This window comes from Amblyomma mixtum, chromosome 8, assembly GCF_055824585.1.
Source record: "Amblyomma mixtum isolate Tamu chromosome 8, ASM5582458v1, whole genome shotgun sequence".
In the NCBI taxonomy this organism is placed as follows: Eukaryota; Metazoa; Arthropoda; class Arachnida; order Ixodida; family Ixodidae; genus Amblyomma; species Amblyomma mixtum.
In genome coordinates, this window is record NC_143019.1 from 138,895,507 (window position 1) to 138,914,420 (window position 18,914).

At 45.8% G+C, this 18,914-nt stretch overlaps 1 protein-coding gene and 1 long non-coding RNA gene across 2 annotated transcripts; both read left to right on the forward strand.

Moving 5' to 3' along the window:
- Positions 1-2,700: 2,700 nt before the first annotated feature.
- LOC149334611 (uncharacterized) lies at positions 2,701-5,294 on the forward strand. The gene is made up of 2 exons (XM_089555256.1): positions 2,701-2,810; positions 3,428-5,294. Exons 1-2 carry the CDS (start codon positions 2,793-2,795, stop codon positions 3,881-3,883), a joined length of 474 nt encoding a protein of 157 aa, XP_089411382.1. The 5' UTR covers positions 2,701-2,792; the 3' UTR covers positions 3,884-5,294.
- Positions 5,295-9,554: 4,260 nt separating this feature from the next.
- On the forward strand, positions 9,555-12,474 carry LOC149334612 (uncharacterized). Its single transcript, XR_016284772.1, has 2 exons — positions 9,555-10,366; positions 10,844-12,474. It is a non-coding gene; the product is annotated as an uncharacterized LOC149334612 (long non-coding RNA).
- The last annotated feature ends 6,440 nt before the right edge of the window (positions 12,475-18,914 follow it).

Here is an 18,914-nt window from a genome sequence, read left to right on the forward strand (position 1 = left end):
GCGGTGACGTCGATTTGACGTGGCATTGAAAATGCATTTTCGTAGCGCTATTCTTGGTGCCCGGCTGGTACATATATGTGATTGTGAAGGGAAAAGAAGCTACAAGTGGTCCGCGCGAGAGCACTTGCGCTCGACTTGCCAATTTGGAGAAAATAGCTGCACACCGGAAATGGCAACTTCCTAAAATCTGATTGGTTGGAACAATATCACGTAAATCACGTGATAGGCACACATGTTGGAGTGATGTCAGAATGACGTTTCATCACGTTTACGTTGTGCCGCCAGAAATAGAGAAGGTAGATAGAATATTGAGGAAATGCGCCAAGCGAGCTCTGGGACTTCCGATATCTACGTCGACGGAGCGGCTTGAAAAAATGGGGGTACACAACAGATGGGTTGAGCTGGCAGAGGGGGTGAGGATATCCCAATTAGAACGGCTCGGCCAGTCTGAAACGGGCAGGACAATACTCGGATGGGTAGGAATCCGGCCAGAAAGTAGCACGCACAAGATGGTAAACATCCCGGCAGGAATCAGGGCCAAGATATGCGTCCCACCTATGCCGCGGAACATGCACCCCGTGTATAACAAGGAAAGGCGAGAACATAGGGCTAAGGCCTACGAGAGGAAGATGAAGGAGCAACCGGCAGACCAGGTGGCGTACGTAGACGCGGCGTGCGGACAGCACGGGGCGGCTGTATCCGCTGTGGTCGACGGGGCAGGAGTACCAACGGTAGCGGCTTCGAGCCGCACGAGAGATGCCAATGCGGCGGAAGAGTTGGCGATAGCGCTCGCTTGCGTCGGTACCAAGGCCACGACGATTTTAAGTGACAGCAAAACTGCAGTAAGAAACTTCGCGAAAGGAAGAATCTCGGAAGAGGCCAAACACGTCCTCGAGGCGAGGCCGATAGAACGTAACATAGAGATAATATGGATCCCAGCGCATGAGTCTATTGCAGGAAATGAGGCTGCACACGAGCTTGCCCGAGCTCTCTATCACCGGGCGGCCGCAGAGCAGCCCTCCCGCATAGATATGAAAGATAGCCTAATTTCATACCACGAGATCACGGAACATTATAAGCTGAGCAGGAGGGTCTATCCGCCGCCCGACCGTTCCCTCGCAAAAGAGGAGGCAATTGCGTGGAGAAGATTGCAAGGGGGGAATCATATAAGCCCCTTCTGGGTATACATAACAATCTCCAAAGAGGAGAAAGACCAATATTGTATAACGTGCGGGGAGAGGGGCACTCTCGACCATGTCATATGGGAATGTGCTGGAAGCCCGGGCGCCGAGCAAAATATAGAAGATAGAGAAGCCTGGGAGACCTTGCTGCGGAGCGAGGACCCCGCTAAGCAGCAACAAGCCATCCGCCTGGCGGCTGAGGCCGTGAAGAGACAATGTGTCTTCACCAGACCTTAGTTTGCGAGGCTCCTAAGTATAGGGCTCCCTTAGGCCTGCGTGCCGGGGGGTCCAAAAAGGAGTCTCATTTCGGTGGAAATAAACGTTTTGATGATGATGATGATTGCAAAAAATGGCTGAAATTCGCCGCCATCATTTCGCCCGGCGAAAGGTACCCGAATCATGCAAATGAGTTAGTGAAATGTTGACTTATACGGTGTTAGGTAGCCGCACTTTAACGGGTATTTATTTCAAGACAAAACTAAGCTTACAAAAGTCTTGTTTTGATTGCACAATCTAATGGTATGGCGTTATAAGAGCAGATCTGAAATAAGCAACCCTTGAGAGCGTTAATAGTGAAGGCTTAAGCGTACAGCCGCATGGGGGCGCTAACTGCTCTCCCGTTGCAAACCCTTCGCTCGCAGTGAGAAATCATCCCTCCGTGCGGTTAGTGAAGCGCGAAAATTGCTCGAATGGCGGTGCCGGCGCTGCGATTTGCTGCTCCTTGCATTCATTCGTCGTTTGTTAAACCCTAGAAGTGGGAAAGGTGAGCGACTTTCGAGGTCACCGCGATGCTTTCGAGTTGTCTCTGACTAGACAGCTCGTCTGTGCAGTCACCTGACGGGGCATACGGTGTGGTGGCTATGCAAGGATGCATTGCGGCGAGAAGCAGTGCCGAACTGTCGAGCTCTGAGGGGCGATCGCCAGCTGTGAAACGTCGCAGAACGGATGGGCTTTGCGCGCGTGATGAGCGGATGACACGGCAGGTGTTCGCACGGCCGAGCAACAAACTCCAGGAATGTGTCGGGCTTCTCGACGAGACATCCGTGTGTGTGTGTAGCGTCATTCTCATTCGTTTTGTATGCATGCTGCGAATCCGAAATTTTTATTGGGCATTTCGCGTTGCTTTTTTCATCATACTGTTTTCAGTTTTTGCACACGGCTCAAGTTGAGAAAACAAATTCTAGCATGCTAGTACGTTGGTCGATTTCCTTGTTTTTGGTGTTGATGAATGTGAAAGGCAGCATAGGTGAAATCAGCTGGAAGGCGTCGTTTTCTTAAGTGTGGAAAAAAAAAAATGTGTGAAACTCTAAAAGAATACTATACCCTGGCTTAAGCATTATTAGTGAAGCACACAAAAGTGATTTTGCTATTCAAGGTAAAAATTTCATAACAGTGTTACATCATCAGTTGCGCAGCAGTCACGTGGAAATGACCGTAGGAGGGTGAAAAAAATCATCTCTCTCAGGGCGCGCGAAAAACAAACATGTATGACTTGTACATTTTATTTACAGGCCTGTTGTTCCTGCCGGTGAAGGTTCGAGCTCACACGAAGTCTGTGCGGGATCCATCCATGACCCGTTTGTGTGCAATCTCTCTTCATGTGCTGCCCGCATGGAAATCGTCAAACTGGTGAGCACGCGCTTAGTGTGCGTATAGTGGCAAGCATTAAGGAATAACATGTTTGCCTTTAGTAAGATTGCGTACGGCTAATGATATCTGATTCCATTTATATATAGTTTATTCAGTAAGCAAGAACAGTGTAAATAGAACCACGTATGAAAATAATGTAAATTAATCATGTCTGTACTTTTTAAGTTACAGCGGAGATAGGTGTGCGTGACACGCAGTGTTGTTCTGTGGTTTTGAATTTCTGTCAGTGACCACAATGTCAAGGTAGCCACATTTCGATTGGTGCAAAATGCGAAAGCATGCATATACTAAAAAACTCAAGGTAGTCATAAACAGTTAAACTTGTGCCCTTCCTTGCAGTGCATTCTGTAGCGGTTTTCTTGAATATAAAAAGACTGTAGTAATTATTTCTGTGCATCAGTTTGGGAAATCTGCCATCAAGTACCTCTACCTATATAGAAACAGTTTGTTTTGATACTAATGATTGGTTTTGCAGTGAGCGTATTTTACATTTGTACGTAAAACTAGACTATTCTTTAACACAATGTCTAGCTCGTTGGGAGATTTCAGTGCACAGCATTGATTAGTGTGCAAGTGATGGTGTGCATCTTATGCAGATGTGGCAGACCACCCTCACCATGGGGTCTCATGTGCTCTGGAGCCAGGATACCAGATTCATGTTTGGTCACCTCCCAGCTGGTCTGGTTACCCAGCTGGGTGGCCATACCGGGCTCCTGAGGTGTCTGCAAAGGCCATGGTACAGCATGATCAAGAGTTCTCTGCGAAGGTCACCACAGCTTGCATTGTGCAACCCAACATATTCATCCACACTCAGCTGCAGGACCATGACACCACTGGCAAGTGGTGGTAATAGCAGGAGCACCAACATCTACAACAAGGAGGAGGACACAGCACCATTTGGATTCTACCTGACAGACCGGAAGTGCATGATCAGCAGCTGCGTGCAGGAATTGCACTCACTGCCACGGTTTTCACGTGTAGCTATGCCACAAGTAATCAGTGTACATTTGCTCTGCTTCAAGTTTGATGGCATACTGCTAGGAAGCCGGTGAAGTCTTCATCATTTTGGTGTTCTTCATTAAACTGGACCATATTGGTGGTATGCATGACAGTAGAAATCAGTTTTGTCTGGTGCTGCAGTTTTTTGTGAGTCAGGAAGTGTCCCAAGTGTTTTCAACCCACCGTCTGCCAACTTGCTGAGTGCGTGCTTCAACACATGCTTTGGTGATTGTGAAGAAGTGCTTTCCTTCATGTGGTGCCTCCCTATGTGTTCTGCTTGTACACAACGAAAGACAGGAAGCCACCAAAATGTTTTCCTTCTAGCACCAGGGTGTTCACTGCACATGCGTTCACCAGTGCTTTTCTGTTTGCTTTGGTGTTTGTTGAGAGCCAGCAGTCCACAACATCCTCAACATACAGCATGGTCGCTGTGTCTCTAGTCATTTACAACATCTGTTCTTCAGGGTGCAACATGCCTTGTGTGGTACTGTTTGTGTGATAAGATCGCAATATGCTTTGTCTCATGGCATCTGGTTGCCTCTGTGTGCTTGCTTTCGACTGCCTCTTTCACATGCTGCTTGTAGTTATACAGCAGTGAACTATTTTTCCTGAAGGAAAAGTCACGTAATTGTTTCATGGTCATTTTCCCAGATGAAAATGCAAGGCCTGGCCAGCGTCGTCACACGTCTACCCATTCCCATCTTCTAGCTCAAATTTGTACCCGTGACGAAAACCTAGAAATTGTACATTAATTCAGTTGAAGGTAAATGGAGGCATAAATTATGCAGCTGGACGTAATTTGTGTTTCAATAATAAAGCTCCAAATGGCATTTTGTAGCTGGAAGGGCATGATCCGGTTCAATAATTCAACTGGAAATGGATCATAATAGTCGTAGTAGTAGTAGTAAACTTTGTTGATCTTTCTGGGTTACTCAGGCGGTCTTCCCAGGTTTGGGATCTTTTTCTCTTTCCAGGATTTGCGGTCTGTGTTCTTTTTCTGTGCTGGGCCATCAACCTTGAATGCATGCATTGGAAGATCACTGCCCACCTGTCCTCCCAGTGAAACTCTGTTAGATCCCATTTTCATTGACATGTTCCCTTGCGTTTTGCTTCATGCAAATTGGGGATGCTGTTTGGTCATTTATGAAAAATCCTAGACAACCTGCTCACCCCCCGAACCCTTAGTGTGACTGGACCATATCTGTGTACATGCTGCCATTTTTCTGTTTAGCAAAGGCGACTGCTGGCTACTTAAGTTTGCAAACTAGGCAACACTAATGTGCATGTACACCACTGTCAAACGGTTATGAAAGACGAGTCTGTCCCAAAAAAATTCTTATCTTTGTAGACGAGACATATTCGTCAATGTGTATTCTTGCACTAGGTAATGATTCGCAGTTAGGCTGCATAATGAATTCTAGGATGTATGAAGTTCAGTGATGGAAATAAATTAACTTGCCAATAATGGCTTCCACAAACTTTTCGTTCTGCATGTAAAAGCGATAGAAAAACAAAAAATCTTGTTTGAGCAAATTTCCGGGCCAAAGTCTCACTAATGACACATAACGCATTGAAAACATGTAAACAATTAAAAAGAAAATGTTGTATGTCGGCAGAAAAAGCGCATTTGATCTTACCTGAAGTGTAACAGCATGAAGTGACATTCGTCGCGACGTACTGTACAATGACAACGGCGATTGCCTACCGTTGCCACTGGTACACCCGTGTGAAGCGAAACTTGGCAGCAGAGCGGCGCATTCAGCAGTGTTGCTTGGTTGTGGCTGCTTCAGTGACCTTGTGTTATCAGACACCTGCACTAGTACACTGCACAGTGGTGCCTAACTACATTTCTGAGGTGCTATAAAATGTAATAAGTGAGAGGTGCAGCCTATACTCCCTTCAATTTTCCACAGCTCCTACCAAACTTTCAGTGAATTGTGTATGCATGTTGGCAGCTTGTTCGCTTAAACCATGCTGAAAACACACTCTTCTTGCAAAATACGTATCATTGCTGGGTTTGCCGAAGTGAATTGTGGATGCAGCTACCGAGAACAGTGAACTATTGTCTTTATTAAATGCTGGAATCCATGCCTTTTGATCCAAAGGGGTTCGGGAATGGCGAATGACCCGACAAACAATGCAGGTTCAACAAAAAAGGTGCCTTTATTATGGCAACGTAAAACAAAGCACAACATAAACGCCCGCGCCTGCGCGAGTTCGAAAAATGAAGCGCCTAGGCTAGGCAATGGTAACCCGTTCGAATAGGCATAAAGAAATTGGGCATAAGCGCCCGAGCACACACTTATGTATGACACAATCGGGCAAGCACTCCCGCCGTCAGTAGTCCTCTCCCCGCGAAAAAGCCCCTGACCTTCCCGGGCTATGGCCGCCTCTGTGCCTGTTCCGCATCTCTGCCTTTCTCGTGCCGCTTTATGCAACGCGGCTATTTTTAGTGCACTCTATACGTAAGAAGGCGAATGCATTATCGTGCATCCGACAGGGGCATGCTCCCGACTGCTGGAGCCCATGACTGGCGCACATGCGTGCGCTAGCGCAAGCAGATGTGATAAAAACTAGTCACATTTGTACCCGCAACACCTTTTTCTGTTGGCTACTTTGACGAGCCATTTTTTTTCGGGTAATGGGCGATAGATAGACACAGAGAGGGCGGAAAGGCACGGATGTTAACCCACATGCTACAAGTTCTACAAGCGTTTTCGGGCCTTTTGCAGGGAGAGTTTGTTGATCAGATGTTCAACATTGACCCGCCTCAGAATCTCCGTCTCCACGCTTAGCAGCGACAAATCGCTCAGGCGGCTGTCAGTCATTGTTGATCAAAGCCTGTTCTTGATGAGTTCTAGCTTGCTGAATGATCGTTCACCTGTGCAGTTCGTAACCATCAAGCACAAAAAAAGTCTAATAGCGACGTGAACATCCGGAAAGGAACCTTCAAGCTTTTCTCGAATTAGAAGTTTCAGCATGTCTGTCGCAGAAGAACAGCCTTCGTTGCTCGCAAATTAAATAAACTGCTCACGCTTATCGGGAAATGTGCCGGCCAGATCAGAAGGATACTTTGTGACGAGCCCATTGCCTTAGGCTGCCGCTGTGCTGGGGAAAAGCTCTTTCAATCCGCAATAACAGCAAATTGCGAGCAGACTTCGGTGTAAGCGAGCTGTGAGCGCATGCAGGAGGTTGTTGATCATGACGAAGAAAGTCTCACAGCGAAATTTAGCTGAAGGATCTTGCGTCTCTGGTGTGCTTGTACATTCAGTGCTGTCGTGTCGTGTCGACGGTTTTGGTTTTCTCTGGGTGCTTGCCTTGTATGAAGCATTGTTTGATGCTTCCTTCACACAATGATTTCATCAGGCTGACAGCAGCATTCAATGAGAGCGTTGGGCTTTGAAGTGCCTTGCTGGTGGCGTCGAAATGTTGCAAAACTCTATCCCAAAACTCGGCCATCAGTGCAGTTTCCAACGTTGTCATTGCCTTCAGCAAGCACTTTGCCTTGTGCTTCGTTCCTCCTCTCTCATCTTGACCTTCGGATAGTTGCATCAAGGGGGCTATGATTTGTTTAGAGCCGGCCACGAGAGCCCTCGTTGCATCTGCTAGAGCTGACCACCGCGTGTCTGAGACTTGCTTTGGGATTACCGCTGTCGCGTTTTGTTTCAGGTGGGTCTTGAGCACAGCCCAGCGATGAGTAGATGCAGCAAAGAAAACGTATACACGCTGTACAAACCTGAAAAAACTAATGGCTTGCACACAAGGGTCTACAGCATGTGCCCCGACCAGGTTTAGTGAGTGGGCAGCGCAAGGGATAAAATTAGCTTGAGGGTTGATTTTTTTCAATTGCGCCTGCATGCCGGAGTACTTGACAGCCATGTTGCTTGCATTGTCACCAGTTGAAGAGGTGAGATAGGTATTCCTCACCTTCATTAAAATAGACCTGGCCGGTATCACCACAGACCTAGCAGAGCCTGTTGAAGTCACTGAGCCATCTGTGTAGACATGTATGCGGTGTTTATGGTTAAAATGCAGATGATGCAGTGTCAGTTGTTTGAGAGCAGGCAATGATACACCAGATTTCTTAGTAATTCCCGGAATAGAGAGGTGTACCCGAGGTTCATAGACTCCATATGGGTGAGCATGGTCTTGAAGCATGGGTGAACTGCGAAGGAAGATAGGCACAATGAGCTTGGATTACTTTTGCCAATGCAGTATGTGGTCTGAGCATTGGAAGAGCTTCAAGATGACTCGAAACTCGTGTGACGTGACGAATGTGTGTTCTCATGGTTTCAACAGCAATGTATGAAGTAACGGGATGCCCCCCAGCGACAAAAATTGTGCCTGCTGTTGAGGCACATTTAGGTAGTCCAAGGCAGATTTGTAGAGCTCGCGCTTCAACACTATGAAGTGTCTGAATGTTTGTCTTTCTAATATTGCTTAAAATGGGAAAGGTATGCCGCATATATCCCAGGGACAGCGAACGGTATAGTAGAAGCATCGAGTGCACAGATGTGCCCCAGGGCTTTCCCCCGAGGAAGGAGAGAATATGAACAATCGCTGTCAGTCTCTTTCGCATGAGGTAGAGATGGGGACTCCACGAGAGGTTCCTATCGATAATAGTGCCAACAAAGCGGTGACTTCTCTCATAGGGAATGGCGTTGCCATTAATATATATGGGGTAACTTGTCATTTTTTTTTTCGTGTGAATGCCACGAGGGAACAGTTCTCTGTCAAAATATTTAGGCCCTGCTGACGAAGGTATAACGTCAGTGTCGTTGCCGCCTTTTGCAGTCTCACATGAGCTTAGGGATGGGTCACGCTTGATGCCCAAATACAGATATCATCGGCATATATAGAGATCTGAACAGATTGTGGCAATGAGTCAACCAGGCTGATGAGAGCAAGGTTGAAAAGTATTGGGCTCAGCACTCCACCCTGTGGGACTCCGCGTGAATTTAGATGCAAAGAGATTGTTCTGTCTTGAGTCTGAACAAAACATGACCTCTCGACCAAATAACTGCGTATCCAGCTGAACATGAGGCCTCAAATCTCAGCAGTTTCTAATGCATCCAAAATGGCCTGTGTTACGTTGTTGTAGGCGCCCTTTATGTCCAAGAACAGCGCCACGGTCAATCTTTTCAAATTTTTTTGGTGCTGGACGAATGTTACAAGGTCAGCCACATTGTCGATGTAAGAGCGGCCACATCAAAACCCAGACATAAATCCAGGGTAGATTTGGTATCGCTCCAGGTACCATTCCGCATGTGTTAACAACATTCTTTCCATGATTCTCCCGACACTGCTGGAGAGTGCAGTTGGGCGGTATGGTGAAATGTCGAGTGGTGATTTTCCCGGTTTAAGGAGTGGAACAAGATGACTGGGCGATGGGCGAAGTTTCCTACAAACCTAGAACCTGAGTGACAGTGGTTCAGCGGCCCTCAGCTCATTGCTGCAAATCATCACCTCATGCAGTTAGCGCTTTACGATAGAGTTGATGAACTTGAGAATAGGACTCCAAGAAAGAACTTGGTTGCGCATAGTTACACGTTGGCTTCTCAGTTAAAAGCAGAAAAAGTTTATAACAGTAAGCCAAATAGATTTTTCAAATTATACTTTAATTGAAAAAGGTCACATCAGAATATTGACATGGATGCAAGACATGCAAGACATGCAATTTGGGTATCCTTTACACGGAATCCCGAGAGAGAGGGAAATGCAAAAGCCACGGGTGTGTTGAGACGACGGGAATGTTGGACTGAGCAGCACCATTGCACATCTTGACACAGTGCATTACGACCTCCTCAAACACACAGTTAGCCAGTGCCAGAGATGTACATAATGTGTTACAGGTAATTGATTACCTGTAATTTTGTAATTAGAAGTAATTACAGTGGCCGCAACTGGCGAAGGTTAGGATCAATTGGAGAGACATGGGAGAGGCCTTTGCCCTGCAGTGGGCGTAGTCAGGCTGCTAATGATTAACCTTTAGTATGCAAGACATGCAATTTGGCAATGGTTTTGTTAGAAATGGCATAGCATTTTATGGGTAATGTTTTGTTCAGCGGTTACAGTTGTTTGTAGTACTCCCAATGTTGGAAACAATGAATGGTGAGTGCAGTAGCAATTGCACACTGGCAAAACTAAGGAATCAGAAACTGAGCTTGGCAATCAGTGTTAACCTGCCTCTCTGCATTTTAAAGCCAGCACACTCTCGTATGTCTTGCTGATGAGTTTTAGCACACTGACACTGACTGACTGTGACTGACAGATGCAAAACACAGTGGCACTTTAACTGTGGCCATTTAACCACATATAGGCCGATTTTTTTTAACCTTTACAGATTTTTTTTTTTCTTAAAAAAACTGAGAGATTTGTTGGTGCAGTCTGTTGAGCTACATTAGTACAGTAAGGCGGATATTAGGTACCTCATATGGATCAAGAATTAAACAGTTAGTTAACCTAGATGAACTATTTAAGTTTTCATTTTAGGGGGCAAAGTTCTACTGCGAAATTGCTGGCCTTCAACATCGAAGGTGAGTCCTGTTTTTAAATTTTCTTAATATGTGTTATCATTTGAAATATCGTCAAAAAAGTGCATTTGAAAGCTTGTTGAGCTGATTTTGGCACACTAATTATAGAATGCAGTCACTGCACCTGGCATCACCGAAATCAACTTCTTCTACATCATCAAATGCTCCAATTGCACCTGCTGTTTCTGACACGTAAGAAGTGTGGGAGAAGGCTTGTTATAAATATCCAATGCAGGAATGCAAACTCGGCTAGCTTTCAAATGCATACTTTTGGTGGTCAATATTTTGAACCACACTGGTAATTAATAAAATTTAAAAAATGCAGCTTACCTTCGATGCTGACTGCCATCAATTTTGCAATATAACCTTGCCTTTTGCTATAAAAAATTAGTTGATTTTAGTTAATTCATCATTAGTCTGTGGAGATGAATCACAGACACAAGTCATTCATTGTTGGGTCTCCACAAATTTATTTGGCAGGACCCGCTCAGCCAGGCATAAACGGGACAGCGTGCCGCCAGCATCCAGTTGAGCAGCCCTGAAATCCAGTCTGCGCATGCTTGGCAGGCGTGCTGGGGCTGTTGCCATCTTCTGCGGCCGGACCAAGATGGCACGCTATAGGGCCCCACCTCTAGCGATGAAGCCATGAGCAAAGTGTGAATGGCGAAAAGCGGATACTCTTGGCGCAAATCGTATGCGACAAGGACTGGCACGGTCGGGTGAGGATGCAGCTGCACAGTTGGCGATGACGTTGGTGTCAAGGTGAGCAGGTTCAAGGCGGTCAACTGAGATTGCGTCCTCTCGGCCGTTGATGAGCTGAAGAAAGTGCTTAGAAGCCCACCGGAGCACCTGAACGGACCATCGTATGGTGGCTGCAAGGGTGGGCGTACAGCGTCGTGGCGAACAAAGATGTGAGTGCACTGCTGAAGGTCTGGGAGGGACATGGACACGACGGAATACTGGCACTGATGTGGTGGAACGACAGTGCTCATAGCGCTGTGTAGACGGTATGCGTAATCTCAGATGTCAGCAGGCATGGGTGGCGAGGTCTAGAAGAATTCTCTAGGAACACGGAGAGTAGTGCCAAACGTTAGCTCTGCTGCACAGGTAGAAGAGTCACTGTGAAGTGCGGTGCGGGAACCAAGCAGGAGTAGGGGTAGGCACTTGATCCATGGCAAAAGAAAAGCGGGTGCCATAACTGAAGCCTTCAACTTCCAGTGAAAATGCTCAATGACACCATTCGAAATTAGGTGGTAAGAGGTCGTCTTGATGTGATTGACGCTGGGGAGCCGAGTTAGGTTGGCAAGTAATGTGGAGTTGCACTGACAGCCACGATCAGTTGTAATGGTGGAAGGGACACTGTAGCTGCTTACCCAGAGTGTGATGAGTGCTGTTCTGATCGACTCCGCGGTTATGTCCAGAAGGGGCATCGCTTCAGGCCATCTCGTGAACCTGTCAGTGCAGGTTAACAGGTAGCGGTGGTTCCCGCAGGGAGGAAGGGGACCGACAATATCAACGTGCAGGTGGCTGAAGCGGGGAGGCGGGAAGGTGCCAAGCGGAGTCGCAGTTTGTCAATGCGCTTTGCTTTGCTGACAGCTGAGCCATGTGCGCGAGCACCAGTGAACGTCGATGCTGATGCAAGGCCAGACATAACGAGCCGTGACAAGGCGCTGTGTTGCGCGGATGCCAGGATGGGCCAAAGAATGGGGGCATCAAAGACAGTTTGTCGGTATGGTGGAGGCACGTAGGGTCGAGGGCGGCCTATCGATGTATCACGTCCGGGTCACCAAATTTGTGGAGATGAATCGCAGACACAAGTCGTTGTCTGGTCTCCACAAATATATCTGGCAGGACCCACTCATCCAGGCGGGAACGGGACAGCGCCTCCGGCATCCAGTTGAGCAGCCACGAAATCTAGTCTGCGCGTGCTTGGCAGGTGTGCTGGGACTGTCGTCGTCTTCTGTGGCCGAACCGCGATGGCATGCTATTAATTCATATGAGGCACATAATGTCTGCCTTGCTGTACAATCCAACTCAACAGGCCACATTGATGTATCTCTCATGCTTTTCAAAATAAAATTGTGCAAAAGTTAAAAAAAATCAACTGTATATCACATTTTACTGAGATGTCGTCACATGGTTTTGCACTGTTTTTGGTCTTTGAGGAAAGGAAATGTCTCATATCCTGGTGGGCACCCGAACAGCACTGCAAGGGAAGGGATCAAGGTGAGAGTGGAAGAAGAAAGAGAGGAAGAGGTGCCGTAGTGGAGGGCTCCGGAATAATTTCGATCACCTAGGAATCTTCAACGTGCAGACATCGCACATGGGCGTCTGCATTTCACCTCCATCAAAGTGCGACTGCCACGGCCGGGTTTGAACCCGGGAACCCCGGCTCAGTAGCCGAGCGCCAAACCACTGAGCCAGATACACCAATAATGGCACAGTTTTGCTCTGCGGAATGTTGCTTCAGCTTGATTTATGCAATTTTCAGTGGTAAATAAAAATTATTCTGATTCCACGGGTATCATAATGCTTGGATCTGCCAATATGAGGCAAGGTCATTTTGTTTCCTACTTAACCTAGTAGGGTGTTTTGTTCAGTTAGTCCTTTTAAGTCCGTAGGCAGTCATTGTCCATGCATGCAGCTTATCTCATTAAGTGTTGATGACAGACAACTGCTTATGGGTCCCAATAATGACAAGTTAGGCAAGCCATTGTGCAGATCCGAAGCAGCGTCTGTGTCCCTACCTCAGAAGCACTGGTTGCACAAGCTTTACATGGGTGCCACTTTCGGTGCTGTGTGCGTGCCACTGTCCAGTTTCAAACAAGGAACTGCTGACAACTGTTCAAGGTTTAGGGGACACGAAAATTTTTATAGTGTATTTTTGCATTTCAATGATGTGTAAGACATTAGCAAACATAAATCACCATGTGAAATTCACCTGCACTCAGTAGTGAACTTATATACAGGTGTCAGGCTTTTCGGTTTTTATTTTCTAAAATTTGGCTGACTTTTTTTGGCACTTATTTCAGAATGAATTTTTTTCGGCAACATAATATGGTACTCTTGTGTGGTAAAAAGTCGCCTAGAATTTCTTTTAACCTTTTTTCAGCCAGAGATTTGATTTACTAGTAATCAACACAAAAATGGCACAAAAAATTTACAGCTATACTTGTAGGAAGAAATGCCATCACCTATAAAAAAGAAATGGAAGGAACTGTAAGTCAAAAATACAAGTGCATTTTGACTTGCAAAAGCTAGGTTGTCATGCTGATGTTGGGTTTCTGCACTGGAGAGAGAGGTTGGGTCTCACGTGGTCTGCATGTTGACAGCGACAGAACTGCTGCTTAACCATCGAGGTTAACCATCATACTTAACCATCATGCTGCTTAACCATCATACTTTTTCGTGGCACTTGTGTATGGCTCCTTACATACAGTGGAGGAGCCCACTCAACTAAGCAACTGCACTAAGTGGGTGATGGCAGTTAACAACATGCAGCAGTTTATTTACAGCCTGTCTACAAATGAACCAAGGTGGTTGCTATCATGCAAATTTAACAATCAGGAATGTTGGGCCAGAGCTCCCTTCTCACACAACTCCATCAGCCTGACCAACCTAACAAGTGCAGAGCGCAGTGGCTCCTCTCTTTTGGACTGGCGTCAGCACCCTGTCTTGGCCCTGCCTGCTCTCTCCGTCACTCCACCAAAAGCAGGGTCGAGTCTCCCCTTTTGGCACCAGAAAGCCACCTTACCTGTAGCACGCTGATGCCCACGAGCACCTTGTGCATTCCACGAAGCCATTTAAGTACAGTTACAGCACAGACCACACGCTCAAAACGATAGCAGCAACTGAATGGGAGCCACCATGCAGCCAGGTCTGAGCGCATGACTCTGCCCACGCTCACTTCTTCACTGTTAGTATCTGGAACGTGTGGTCCTCATCACGCGGTGTGGTGCTGAAGTGCCACATTTCATGTCCCTTTCCAAACCTGAGGAGTCTGTGTGATGACTGCGCCTTGTAGGAAGGAAGACCTTCCAAGGCCTTGACTTTTCGTAGACCGCCGTTCCTGCAGTTTACAGCATTTGTTTTCAAACAAGCCCACTCATATGGCACAAGGTAGGAGAAGGGAGAGAGGGCCTCGCAATAAGCCCCAAGGAAATAGCTGAAGAAAACATTGAGCTAGTGGATCCGGGTGTTGGCTGTTTTATGACCCTCTGCACTATAGCCCATCAATTTGACTGCTTGAAGCCTCCCAGTTTGCAGAGGTGTGCAGAATAGCAGAGTAATATACCTTAGAACGCATGACTGCACTACTTAATCTTAATTTTCTTGAAGGAGCTAGACACCGCAGCGGACACAGGACAGAGAAAGAAGACGACACAGTTGCAAGTACCGCCGCCCTGTGTAGTCTTCTTTCTCTGTCCCGTGTCCGCTGCGGTGTCTAGCTCCTTCATGTCTCACCAACTGGCCTACACATCTACCCTCCTAACTTAATTTTCTTCTTTGCCCTAGTGCGGTAACGTGTCTATTAAAGAATACTGACTATCCTTTTTCACTTATAACCAAATTTTGAAAACTGAATTCGGTGTACTTTATTTTTGCCTAACCTTATTATTGGATTAATTCTTCGATGCAGTTTTGGTTTCAGCAGTAGAAAGATGGTTGTGGCATCACAAGTAAGCATCCGATCATGCGAGGCATACACAGTCTGAACTATAATAGCTCTTTGTTCACATGCTGCCATTCTGGCTTCTGGAACAGTTTAGTGCTAGTGTTTCAATGCATTAAAGCTACAGAGCAGTGGTTATACTGTCGCTTCTGTATCCTTACATGACCTTGTACTTGCTAGTGATATGGCAACTGAAACTACGATGGAAAAAAATAATAATTAAATTACAAATTATTTATTGAGTACTGATGAACTCCACGCGATGATCAATGTTTACTAATGTTTCGTACTTTATTCCAGGGCAAAAGCACACGCCGAAAAATTTGGTGCCTCTACTCCTTTAACTCATGTCACCGCACTAGTCTGTAACCGGTCTGGCGTACACTGTGTAGCATTCTCCTTGTCCCTCATCTTTCATGAGTAGGAGAAAAAAAGGCATTTCAAGAGTGTTGACAAATATCTCGAGAATGGTTAAGATCGTGTAAGGCAGCCAAGTTAACCTCGTCTGTACCTACCATTGCAGCCTAGGCCTCAAAACCAGTAACTGTGACGTGCACTAACCAATTTTAGTTCATTAGGACGTCTGTTTCCTGACCTTTTTGGTGTTTATTAAGCAAAAAAGATTACAGTGAAGATGAGAGCTTCACAGCAGCTTTTTTTTTCTCCAGAAAAATACGGCATATGGTTTCTTAAATTAAACTTGGCAACACGTACATGTGTTCCTGGCAAATGTGCCATCACGCAGGAAGAGGCAGAGAGACCAACATCGATGACTGGCATGCAGACTGGCGATTCTTTGGTGGGATGATTGGCCACAAAGATTTGAAAACAGCTGTATTCTGAAGCAGTTTTGAGGACAGAAAGGGTCGAGATTGTCAGGCATACTTTATTTAAGCAAAATTTAGAACATTTCTGGTGACAGGCACACATCTTCATGAGAAGGCCTAAAAGGTGCGTAATTGACCATAGTGATTGCAAAAGCTTCGGTAACCATCCGGTATTTTTCAACAGCCGTACGCCAGACAACTCGTGCAACATGATGAAAAAAACTGGATATGGCTGTCCACTAACAGCACTGTTAAAAATACACTTGACAGAATTCATAGCAATACCACGGCCATGCTAAAATAGAATACATTAGCTGAAAGTGGACACCGCATAACCACTGCCCATGAGCCAAGTTCTACAAAACGTGGATACAGGACATCGTGTATTTGTATACTCGCACAGCCCGATAATTAGATTGCACCTCGCCTGAAACCGGAGATCAAGTATGACGCTGAAGAATGCGTATCAAAAACAACCTGTGTGTACCACCATTTTTATTAATTACCCTCAGGGCCTGAAGGCATTACAGAGGGGAGTGGGATAACATACAGTAAATACCATAAAGTACAGCAAGAAAAGAAAAAGAAAACGGCAAGAACAAATGCGGCAGAAAGACAATTATTGTGGGAAATAAGCCAGTGAAAACAAATTCAAAGAAAACACAAAAATTTGAAGAGAGAGACTAGATATGGCAGTATTAAAAAAGTATTAGTAATGTCAACTACATGGTTGGGAACGTCGTTCCAACTCGCACAGGTACTGGGGATGAATTTGGTTTAGGTTTATGCGGTTTAACGTCCCAAAGCGCCTAAGGCTATGAGAGACGCCGTAGTGGAGGGCTCCGGAAATTTCGACCACCTGGGGTTCTTTAATGTGCACTGACATCGCACAGTACACGGGCCTCGAATTTCTTCTCCAAAGAAATTCAACCGCCGCGGCTGGGATCGAACCCGCACCTTTCGGGTCAGCAGCCGAGCACCATAGCCACTGAGCCACCGCGGCGGCCAAATTAATAAAAGAAATGTTCAGTGTGACATGAAGGAACACCTATTTTGTGGAGATCTATGCAGCCTGTAACATGTAGGCCTGGTTAGCAGCCACCTCTTAAGGAGGGGATTGGTATCATATATCTTGTGAACAGGACATAAGCAAGAAATTTTTCTTTGGCATGAGAGCAGCGGCAATGATAAGGTAGCCTTCACAGCGGTAACACTGGAGCTATGGTGATAACTGGAAAGTATGAATCGCAATGGTTGGTTTTGTGCAGATTCAAATTCAGATGCTAGTGATCTACCACAGACTTATGGTACGTACTCCAATTTAGACAGAACGAGTGAAGTAATTTTACTGAGCTAGAGGAAAGGTAGAATTTAGATGCAGATACCCTAACGTACGGTTAGCAGTGTTAGCAGTAAATTCAAAATGCAATTTCTAAGAGGTGAGAAGTTATATGCACACTGAAGTATTAGTACAAAGACAGTTTCCAAGGGAGCATTGCAAAGTTTAAAAGTGGCTGTTACAACGCCACATTAAGAAGCACACACTTGTTAATATCAGGTTGAAGAATAGAAGCGTAAGAGTCGCTGTTAATTTCAGAGCCTAAAGACAGAAGAGGCAGCATTGTTAGGCAAGTCATTAATACAAACGAGAAAAAGTAAGGGCCCAAGAACCCTGGGGAATGCCTGAGCCCACTGGAGAAGAACAGGAGGTAAGTTGATCTGCAGTCACACATTGAGAATACTAGTTAGTGAGGGAAGACGAGGTTACTGAATTTGAACTTTGTCAAAGGCTTTCGAGAAAGAGAGCTATTTAATGAAAAACAGATTTTAGCCGGCGTGAATATTCGCTGACATGCTAATCTGCGTAGAGGAGGGAATAGGGAAGTAAAGATGGAAGAAGGGTAGAAAACAGTGCAGTCATTGAAGAGGGTTGCAACGCAGTAGTTCACCGCATGATGGCTTCTTTGGATGAGACCAAAGTCAAGTTCTGTGCATGGACAGCAGGGTGATCAAGTGTTTGGCAATTTAGAGTTTGTCTAAAACACCAATAGCGTCCAAATAGGCAAATAAGAATATCATTGCACGTCGCTGCCGTCTGTGAATAACCTAATAGAGTCCACTGTGAGTGGCACTCGGGTGACGAACTGCATGCATTGTTCGTAGCGCGCACGTCCGTTGGTGTGCGCTGGACATTCGAAGAGGATATGAAGCACAGTCTCAACTGAGCTGCAGTTGTCACAATACGGACTGTCTGCTTGCTTGAAGCAGTATCGTAGACTGTTCGCAAATGCAACACTAGGACAAACACAATGATAAAATGATAAACTGTTTCTAGATGACGCGGAGGCCCAAGTGGTAGTCTTGATTTGAGCTGTGGGTCGATGGAATGGAGAAAGGGGTAATGATGACTTGGCGAGTTCCAGAGGCAGTTCTTTTCATCCTGGGTATATGGTTTGGCGAGTTGGGAGGCATCTGATTTTGTGAAGAAGGTGCGCTGGTAGTTACGGTACAAATCGAGGAACATGCAGTCTGCCATAGAACCCCGGCCAGGATGAAATCCACATCGTGTGTAATACAAAAAAAGCTGTGTCTTGCATGAAAACGTTTCATGAAACCCTTGCTGGCAGTAACTGAGAAAGGAATTTGACTCTAGGAAACTTGCAAGGAGAGAGTAGATGCCATGTTTCATGGTCTTACAGAGGATGCTAATAAATGAAATGGGTTGGTAGTTAATAGAAGAATGCTTGTCTTCAGACTTGAGCATTAAAACCACCTTCCAATCATTGGGGACCCAACCAGACTCCATAAATTGCTCAAACAGTTTAGAAATGAATTATAGCCCTATAAACTTTCATATTTTTTTTAGAAGTTTAGAGTTGATGTCCATACCGCATGGAGGTGATATTTTGATTTTTTCAACCCCAACAGGTTCATAACAATGGGGTTCACAAAAAAGAAATTACAAGATGGATAACGAGGATATGTGATATTACCTGGCCACCTGATGCTTTTAGATTAACTGTAGAGTAATCCATTTTGTTAACAATGTTCC